The 10819-nt window shown below is 32.2% G+C and overlaps 1 protein-coding gene across 1 annotated transcript; it reads left to right on the top strand.

The window, feature by feature from the left end:
* Positions 1 to 8459: 8459 nt before the first annotated feature.
* Positions 8460 to 10114, top strand: INO (Plant-specific transcription factor YABBY family protein). The gene is made up of 6 exons (XM_079081514.1): positions 8460 to 8570; positions 8698 to 8835; positions 8941 to 9085; positions 9284 to 9332; positions 9413 to 9488; positions 9698 to 10114. The coding sequence occupies exons 1-6, from the start codon at positions 8487 to 8489 to the stop codon at positions 9803 to 9805; spliced, it is 600 nt and encodes a 199-aa protein (XP_078937640.1). The 5' UTR covers positions 8460 to 8486; the 3' UTR covers positions 9806 to 10114.
* The last annotated feature ends 705 nt before the right edge of the window (positions 10115 to 10819 follow it).

Genomic DNA, 10819 nt, shown 5'->3' with positions numbered 1-10819 from the left:
ATATAAGATAACAAAGGACATACACAACCCGTGTCGGTGTGACAAGAATCGCGTTTCAAACATAGTCGTTGGCTATGATAATAATGCACAATGACTCGGATTCGTCTTCATGCTTTCCTCCATGGAATGACCAGCTCATCTTCCCTTCATGCTCCAAAGCTCCATGCTCCAAGTTCTATGCTTCCAAGCTCCAAGCTCCACGGTCCATATTGTCTGCAAAATAAAATCAAAAATGGTGAAGTACCAGACATTCTCAATGAAACATGCAGTTGCCCAAATAATTAACTAAATGCAAGAATTATGAAGTAGAATGTTATGAAAGGACGGAAATAAGCATGCAAAATAGATGCATAAAATGCACCTATCACCGGGCGGGGCCCGATGCCGGATTTCGGTCCGATGCCGGGCGAGGCCCAATGTCAGACTATGGTTCGATGCCAGGCGGGGCCCGATGTAGTGGGATAGGCCCATGATATGCTGTTATGTGATTATGTCATATGTGTATGGTATGTGGTAGTTTGGGGAGACTCACTAAGCTTCGTGCTTACAGTTTTCAGTTTTGGTTTCAGGTACTTCCGCTAGTAAGGGGAAGAGCTCGGGATTACATTGTGAGATTGAAATCCCTATGTACTCACCAGGTTTCTCAACCTGACCCATTCAGTTTATTTGTATCACAGGTGTCGATAGGAAGCTACATTACACTGAGAGATTAAAGGAGATGTAGATCACTAGTGTAAATGAATGTAAGGTCTGTTTATGCTTATGTTTCTGTATTGACGATGGCATCCCAAAGTTTTAATATAAACAAAATACATTTCTTCGGAAATGTGTTGATGATATATTTATCCTGTTTTTCTGGGAACAAATTCCGCAATATTATTCTTTAAAAAGGATACTCTGATTTTGAAATAAGCATAAATAAAATTTTTAAAATGACCGTGGATTTGGGGATGTCACAGCTTAGACTGCTAAACCTTGTTTAAAATTCATATCTTTTGCATACGACATCTGTTCTTGATTGTGTTTATATCGACAGACTCCTATTTACGAGATCTTCAACTCTCGTTTAGATTATTTCGGCTAAAAATCGACCGATTCAAATTTCAATTTCTGTGCTAACATAACTGCGTTGAAACTTCGAAAAATCATAACTTCCTCATATGAAGTCAGAGTTAGGCATTCTCTAGATGCACGCTCTCGGTTTTACGATTACTATGAATTTCATTTGGATTGCTTCGGCTAATAAGCAACCTATCTAAAATTCACTTTTTACAACATGTATAGCTGTGTCACTTTAATCGCGAAACTTCGAAGAAGCGTAACTACTTCGTACGAAGTTTCAGGTGGATGCGCTGCGATCAGGCCGCACCCTTCCCTTTTGCACCGAAGGTACCTAAAACATAAACTTAAACTGTAAGCACGAAGCTTAGTGAGTTCCCCAAAATACCATATACCATACATACACATCAAACATGCAAATCATACATACATATAAGTCTAAAGTTGTAACGGGTATGTTTCACCTCTGAGTCCCTTCCGACTCGTGACTCTCTTCCGACTCTTTGATTCCCTTCCAACTCGTGACTCCCATCCGAATCGCGACTCCCTTCTGACTCTTTGAGTCACTTCCGACTCCTTCGTTATCTTTCAACTGGTACGGGTCTATTTCACCCCTACAACTAAGCATACAGTCATACCAGTAAGAGTCAGAAAGACATCAAGCACATACATGCATATCAGAAAGTGTCACAAGGACCACTACTATCATACAACATAACCCAGTGGGCCGACATTGGTGCCTTCGACCCACAATTAGAATGAGGAGACTCACCTCAATCTGAAGATAACCGATTCACACAAGTGTTGCTGCTATAGGGCTCCTCACACTGAACATATCCAAAAATCACCCCTAATCAATAGTTAGGGTAATAACCCATAATCAAAGTTCCAATCATATTCTATCATGTTAAGGGGTAAAAGACTATTTTACCCTTCCTGTACTTGACCCATCTAACCATGGCCTAAACCCAATAGCACCCAAGACCCAAAAATGGCCCAAATGGCCCTCTAGTGAGTACGTCATGCGTACCACCTAATAACGCACCGCGTACTCGGCAATCACAGAAAAGGAAAAACGGGACCAGGAAGTCGTACGCGTTGCATACTCCAATTTACGTAGGGGGTAATCACAGGGATCTCAAAACTCATTTTAAGCACTTAATACTTTAAGATGCAACATGCAATACTGAGATCTAAGTCTTGGAAGGTCTTAACTAGTAAAGTCAACAACTTTAAGCTTTGGCATGGCTTAATGAAACCCAAAACCAAACCCTAGCTTCTTATTAACACTTAATGGCCAATAGCTCATGCATTTTTGTACCACAACCATCAAGATTCGATTTTGATGACTTAATGACCTCAAAAATGACTAGAAATGAGGCCCAAATGTTCTGGAGTAACTTCTACTCACAAGATCCAAGCCATGGGGCCAAAACACGCTCATAACATATCCTAAAACTAGATCTATATAAAAGAACCATCAAGATTCAAGCTTCATACCTCTAGAAGAAAGATCAAGGTGAACAAGGTCTGGATCTACAAGCTCCAAGACAACTAACACTTCTCATGTGAGCTCCTTCTTCTCCAAGATGCACCAAGAACACTCCACATCACTCAAAGGGCTCAAGAATCTCACAAATGGGGCTAGGTTTCGAGGGAACTGCTTTAGAGGATGGAGGCTAAAGATAAGAAGGGTTTCCAATAAGTTAAGGTCTTTAAATAGGGTCCAAGACCCAAAAATTTTGGTTTGACGTTGCCTCGCATACGCCCATCGTACTAGGGAGAAACACTGCGATCAATTAAGCCAAGTATACCCAGTGTACATACCTTGTACGTCCAACGTATATGCCAAGCCTTCTTTCCCAATCTAACTTCCGAAGGCCATAACTTCTGCGTCCCAACTTAGATTTCGACGATCTTTATATGCTCGGAAAGGTTGGACTATGCCATGTGTCTGAGCTCCCTGAAGGTTATAGTGAAGACATTGAGTCAAAGTACAAAATTCGGGAAAAAGTTAAGGCCAAGATTTTGAAGGTCAACATATAAAAACAGAAATATTAGATTTCAAATGAATTGTCAAATATACCCTTGGCTTGTAATTTTACATATTTATGTCTTAAATTCATGATCAGGTTGATGAAGAGAGACAAAGAATCTCGTGGGGAATGAAGGGATCATATTTCGCTATTGAAACACAACAAATTCATGATTCTGATGCACCTGAAGATTCTGATTCCGAATCCGACAATCGTATCCCATATGAGACCTCGGAATCACTGATTCCATTCTCTAAACATCCAACTTTAACTGAAGTGGAATCCAGGGCTTCTGTTCTTCTTCTTGAAGTTACATTAGATAAAGAAACAGATGAGTCACCTATAGAGGAAGAACAAGCTCAAGGTCCAGAGCCTCTTGATAACAAAAAATCGGAAAAGAATGAGAACAAAAGTAAGCGAACCAAAAAGAAAGAAACAAATGAAAGGTATGCACATAAGCTAATAATCTCTCCCTTCTCTTTCTGAAGGACAATATCGTAATTTTTAATTTTTGTAAACAGGGAACGAGAAATTAGGGCTGCAGGGGAGACACTATTGCAGAAAGATGTTCCAAGAACAGTTGATGATTATGAGAAGATGATAAGAATGCTCCCCAAATAGCAGCTTTATTTGGATAAAATACATGACATTTTTTCTCTCGTTGAATGAAGTTGAAAAGGCTCGATCAATGGCTGAAAGGTATAAACGTTCTTCATAGTTCATATCAAATATTATGTAAATTATGTAAATTTACACTGTTGCTACTTGATTGTGTTGTTTAGGGCTTTGAGGACAATTAAAATAAGAGAAGAGCCAGAGAAGCTAAATGTTTGGGTTACTTGCTTTAATTTAGAAAATGAATATGTATATATATATATATATATATATATATATATATATATGAATAAGTATGTGCATATATGCATATGCATATGCATATACTTATTTTTATTCAAATTCAAATACTTATTTATATGCATATCGATATACTTATTCATATGTGTATGCATATACTTATTCTTATGCATATGCATATCCATATTCATCTACTTATTTATATGCATATATTTGTTCTTATGCATATATTTATTCTTATGCATATACCTATTCTAATGTATATGTATATGCATATGCATATACATAAACATAATCATATGTATTTAATTGTCATATGCATATATATTTATTCTTATGCATATGCATATGTATATGCATATGCATATGTATATGCATATACATATGCATATTCATATGCATGTTCATATTCATATATTTATTCATATGTATATGTATATGCTTACTCTTATGCATACATATAGAAGTATTAAATAAGTTTTTTTTTTAAAATATGCATGTGCATATGCACATGTTTTTTTTTAAATATGTATATACACACAAAAACAAATTATGAATATGCTTTAAAATGCCTTTTTTTTTAATTTTTTTTAGTTACTAATTTCGAAATGTAAGGAACATATTTGCTGATTTAAAAAAAATTAAAATAAAAAAAGTAAAAAATAAATAAATAAAATAATTTTGTTCCAAATAAATGAAAATATACCTTATCTTTCGAAATTAAGATTTAAAAAAAATTCAAAAAAATGCATTTTAATGCATATTCATATTTTTTGTGCAAATATACATTTTCAAAAAAATGTCCATAAATACATGCATGCATTTTTGTTTTGCAATTGTCTTAGATATATGTATCTACATGCATATGAGATTTGATACCTATATTCCTATAGATAAAAAGTTTGTTGGTCTCCTTCAATTTAGTTCTTCATATATATATATATATATATATATATATATATATATATATATATATATATATATATATATATATATATATATATATATATATATATATATATATTTTAAAGGAAACATTTTTTCTTTCACCACATTCATTTGAAACTACCATGACTTTTCAATTTCTTTCTAATAATAATTATAAGTTGGTTAATAAGGATAAAAAATATCAAACCTAAAGTGTAATCATATATAAACTAAATTTCAATATTAAAATAATATATTTACTTCTACTTATAAAGTTATGTTTTTTTAACTTTTAACATATTATACTTAATTTATTAGTTTTAATATATTGTTGGATGTAAACCATTATCATTTTAAAGATACAATTTTGGAACAATTTGTATAAAATACTTAAATTATTAATTTGAATATAACATTATAGGGTAAACTTAAATATAAATTTTAGTTTAACTTAAACAACCCAAATAATATTTTGTAAATAGTTAAAAGTGATAAATTGTAGTGTCTTTCTAATAATGATTATAAGTTGGTTAATAAGGTTAAATAAATATCAAACCTAAAGTGTAATCATAAATATACTAAATTTTAATTTTAAAATAATATATTTATTTCTACTTATAAAGTTAATTCTTTAACTTTTAACATATTAGATTTAATATGTTGTTGTATGTAAACTATTATCAGTTTAAAGCTACAACTTTTGAACAGTTTGGACAAAATACTTAAATTGTTAATTTAAATATAACATTACAATGTCAACTTAAATATGAATTTCAGTTCCACTTAAAAAATCAAAGAATATTTTTTAAATATTTAAAAGTGATAAACTGTAGTGATAAATGCAAAAACTAAATTGTAATCTCAATTTAACTAAAATATTTCCCTAAATATATTTTTATAATCTTTAAAAATTTTCAAATAAGTAGCTTAAACTAATTTATATTAAAAATAGTTAAAAATAACTCTATATAAATGATTATATTGTTACCTTTAAAATCAAAAAACAATGTTTGATATTTTAAATAATTATAATGATATAAATTAAAACACTAAGCAAATAAATTTTTAAAAATTAATTAACAATAACAACAACTATAAATAACATTAAATCATATATTATATTTAATTTGATTCATGTGTAACTCGCGGGTAGAAATCATTCAAACGATTGAGATTATGCAGTTATAATAGATGTATATATTATTATATAATTCAAAATAATCAATATATTATATCAATTTAGTATACGAATTATTATATCAAATTTAACAACAACGTTATTGCTATATTTAAAAAAACATATATTTGTAAAAACTTCAACTACATAGGTGTTTATGCGCAACTCGCGGGCATTCGTCTAGTATATATATATATATATATATATATATATATATATATATATATATATATATATATATATATATATATATATATATATATATATATCTTATTCTAATAAATGAATAGATTTATTGTCCTATTGACAAGTGTCATTATATTAAAAGTCCTCATTAATATTATATGTCTCATATAGTGTCACTTGCCAACATATTAATTATCAATTTCAAATTTTAAATTTCCCACCCTAATTACATTAAAATTTAATTTTAAAATTTAAATTTTTCACTTTAATTGTATTAAATTAATAACATTAGATTAACAAATAAAATAAAATTAATACAAATGATAAGGTGGTATAACGTCACATATTTATTTAAATCAATTGTATTAATTCTATATAACTAAAAAAATATCTCTTAAATAATAATTTATTTAAAGTAATTGATTAATAATTTTGATTTTTTAATATGAAAGTTTAAATAATTTTATAACTGTGGTTCTCACGGAAAAAACATCATAAATGGTCCCTGTGGTTTCCCAAAATCTGAACTTTAGTACCCATGGTTTAGAAACGTCATAGATGGTCCATGTGCTTTCAATACTTTTGACGATTTGTCCTTATTGCTACTCCGTTAAGTTTTATCCGTTAACTGAAGGGTATTTTCGTCATTTCACACCACAGGGACCATTTATGATCTTTTCAGTTAGTTTTTTTAAAAAAGAAAAAACTATATATAATTATTTAATATATAATCTCTCTCTCTCTCTCTCTCTAGAAAACAAAAATCCAGATGTAAATCCTACACCTCTCTTTATCCCATCGCCAACAAAAGAAAAACGACCACCAATGGTGCTCACGACCTTCCACCATGTCTGCCCGACACAGATTCGTCGGTAGCGAACCAGATAACCCTCTTCTTATCTTTTCTCCATTATCTTTCCTCTTTCTCTTTTTTCCTGTCGAGACTTAGTCGTTTTCCTCAACGCGGAAACCCACTGGATTCTTCATTCGTCAGAGTAATGGAATGTAGGGTTTTTGATGCATGATCCACCGGTTTCCTTTGTTTCAGCTCTTGTAAATTGATCTATGTGTTATTACTATATCTGTAGAGGCGGGTTTAATCAACAAGAAAGCCCTATCTCTGTCCATCTCTATCACCCTCATTGAAGAAAAAATGAACTGGATATCATATGATTTTGTTCTCTCCGATAAACAGTGTGGTTTAGGGATTTTTATGATCTAGGATTTCTTCTCTGCTCAAAATTTCTATGTGTATGTGTCTCGCACATCACAGAAACAGGGAAATCGAACCCCTTTTTCTTTCTCTGCTCAAATTTTCACAAAGCCACCCCATTTTTTCTTTAATCGCCGATGAGAAATTAGGAACAAGGGCAAAAAGGGGTTGCACTCTTTTTCTTTTTCTCATACAAGTCTCGCATCTGATTTTTTGTTAATCAAATCAAAATCCTATACATATTTGATATTAATGGGTTTGTAACCAGGGTCGACAGTCCAGATTGGGAAAGTACACATGAAGTTGCTTCACAGACATCTCCTGATGTTTCAGCTTAAATGGGTTTACACACCCCTTTCGTGTTTTTCACTGTGTATGAGTGTGTGTTTTTCAATTTTCCAATGTGTGTATTGAACCCCAATCGTTAGTTTCTTTTCTGTATGCCCTTCCTCCATGTATAAGGTTACAAAGCCACATTTTACTGTGCAGCTGATTCCATGGAAAGAGAAACTAGAAAAAGAAATTAAAATTTTCAGAGTTTGGAGAAACTATAGAGCATGGAGAAGAGATAAGAAGAGGGTTATCGAATATATTCAAATAATTATATTTAGTTTTTTCTTTTTAAAAAAAATAACTGAAAACATCGTAAATGGTCCCTGTGGTGTGAAATGACGAAAATGTCCTTCAGTTAACGGACAAAACTTAACGGAGTTAGCAATAAGGACCAATCGTCAAAAGTTTTGAAAGCACAGGGACCATCTATGACGTTTCTAAACCACGGGTACTAAACTTCAGATTTTGGGAAACCATAGGGACCATTTATGATGATTTTTCGTTCTCACGGGTTATAAACTAATATATATATATATATATATATATATATATATATATATATATATATATATATATATATATATATATATATATATATATATATATATATATATATATATATATATATTAGCGTTTATTCAAGTACACCATCCATCCTTCAAGTTCACATCTCTATCTCTCCATCTTCTCTATCTAGGAAATGTCAACATTAAGCCATCTCTTTGACCTTCAGCAAGAACAAATTTGCTATGTTCAATGTGGGTTCTGCACCACTGTTTTGCTGGTAAACCCTTATGCATGTTAACTAAACCAAATTAGTGTTTACTAGCTGTGGCATTTCTATTCCGTTTGAATTTTTATTTATTCTCATTCCCCACATGACAATTTATATTGTATCTATATGTCTACAGGTTAGTGTACCATGTAGCTGCTTATCCATGGTGGTTACAGTCAAGTGTGGCCATTGCGCAGGTCTCCTTTCGGTGAACATGATGAGATCCTCTTTTCTTCCTCTTCATCTCTTTCCTTCTATTAATAACCAAGAAGAGGTGTGTGTGTTTTTTTTTTCATTTTCTTTCAGTGTATTATACTATATTTATCATATGTATGCTGCATAGTATCGGTTTTATGAAATCTGCCTCTCTCAAATGAAGCCAACGGTGGAAGTTTGTAAAGAAGACGAAGAAGTAGCTAAACTACCATTGAGCAAGCGTAGCTGTTCCCCTCTCATCTCAACATCCTCATCAGATGAAGACAACGAAGATGATCTTGTTTTAGTAAACCATGTTGTCAACAAGCGTAAAATTTACTTAAATCTTATTTATATACATTAATAACTAGTCTTTAATTACCTTTCCGACATGATAAACAATGTGTCTTTCCACACACAAGCCCCATAATGCCCATATCCTGATAAAGGAGAACACTGTCATCATTTGAATTACTTCAAATATTACTGTATCTTCCTGATGAGTTCACCTATGATTTTGTTTGCAGCCCCGGAAAAGAGGCAACGTGCTCCATCCGCATATAACAAATTCATCAAGTAAAGTACTCATTTAAGTTTATAATTTTTGGGTAGATACATGTAATTATGCTTCAACTCATGACTATGTGCATTATCAGAGAAGAGATCATAAGGCTGAAGACACAGCATCCCAACATTTCTCATAAGCTAGCCTTTAGTACAGCTGCCAAAAATGTATGCATTCTTTGAGTGTGTGTGTGTATATATATATATATATATATATATATATATATATATATATATATATATATATATATATATATATATATATATATATATATATATATATATAAGGAAACAACCTAGTTAATAACAAACACACACACATACATACATATGATGATTATCATGAACTTGGTACGTGAATTTGATTCTTGTTTCAGTGGGCTCATTCACCACCAAGTCAACAGAACCAAGGAGAGAAATCAAAGGCTTCGGGTAATGAACCCACAGTGATTATTCAGGAGCTTGGTTCGGAGCAGCCTTCTTAAGTTGACACACTCATACAATGCAGGCCGAAGAACATGTTGCGGATTAGAGGCTAGCTAGTGACTAAGTAGTTATAAGTTTCGTTCTAATTATGGTGATAATTTCATTTGATTTGAAGCCTTAATTAATCTATAGCCAATTAACGTAACACCACCGTTAAATTAGATACCTCCAAAAATCAATATATGTTCTTTTTTCTTTTGCCTTTTGCTCATAATATATACGAGGTTTCTGTGCCCAATAACATGTCCTATGAATTTTTTTGTGAGCACAATTCTTCAAGAACGTAGCCGATTCCAAGCCAAAACGACCCATGGACCTCGAGGGTGTGAGCAAGCTATTCTTGTGTATGACAACCATTTTTTATTTTGAGTATACTGAATTATTCTATTGCTTTGGGCTTAAAAATTTTCTTGTGTTGTTTTGCACGATCATATTTCTTTTAAAGAATCAGGAACCGAAATCCTTCATTTGTGCATACCAGTTAATTAATGAGTATTTTAGTTTTCGTGGGTCTTATTTAAATGATCTGATCGTGGTGAAAAACAGTTAAACTTTATAAGTTTACCGTAAAAAAAAAACCATGTAAGCCTCATTTTTGCTCATTAAACTATAGATACCTAGTCACTTTCATGCCACTAAATGAGAAGTTAGTGACATATTCCTACTAGCTAGCGTGGTATGAAAAGACGAAGATGATCGATTAAAGCTTAGTATAAGAGGAGTACTTTACCACAGAGATAGGAGCATGGCTTTCTGTTGCAAGAACTTGCAGGTTCCTTCACAAGGTAATGGTGTCTTATAATGGAAAGTATTGAAGGCATCCTCTTTAAGAAAAAAAGCCCTTTAAATGACATTTGTGTAACTGACCCCATTGAATTAAGAACCATTAGTTGTTCTTTCCATTTTAAGAAGATGTTTGGGGTTCAATAATGTGCATATTATTGATCTTCTTAGGCACGTAGTAGCTGGCTAGATGCTCTTGGGGTTTGGAGTACTTTGTGATTTAAGAGCTT

This window comes from Lactuca virosa, chromosome 3 (assembly GCF_052849685.1).
Source record: "Lactuca virosa cultivar CGN04683 chromosome 3, Lactuca_virosa_CGN04683_v6, whole genome shotgun sequence".
Lineage (NCBI taxonomy): Eukaryota > Viridiplantae > Streptophyta > Magnoliopsida > Asterales > Asteraceae > Lactuca > Lactuca virosa.
Note: the sequence above shows the minus strand (reverse complement) of the source record. Positions and strands in the feature narration are given on the sequence as shown.

Excerpts from the sequence above, each read along its gene's own strand:
- INO (XM_079081514.1), top strand. The coding sequence starts at position 8,487 with ATGTCAACATTAAGCCATCTCTTTGACCTTCAGCAAGAACAAATTTGC. Across the intron at positions 9,086-9,283 it reads AAACCATGTTGTCAACAAGC|CCCCGGAAAAGAGGCAACGT; the intron begins GTAAAATTTACT and ends TTTTGTTTGCAG. Across the intron at positions 9,333-9,412 it reads GCATATAACAAATTCATCAA|AGAAGAGATCATAAGGCTGA; the intron begins GTAAAGTACTCA and ends GTGCATTATCAG.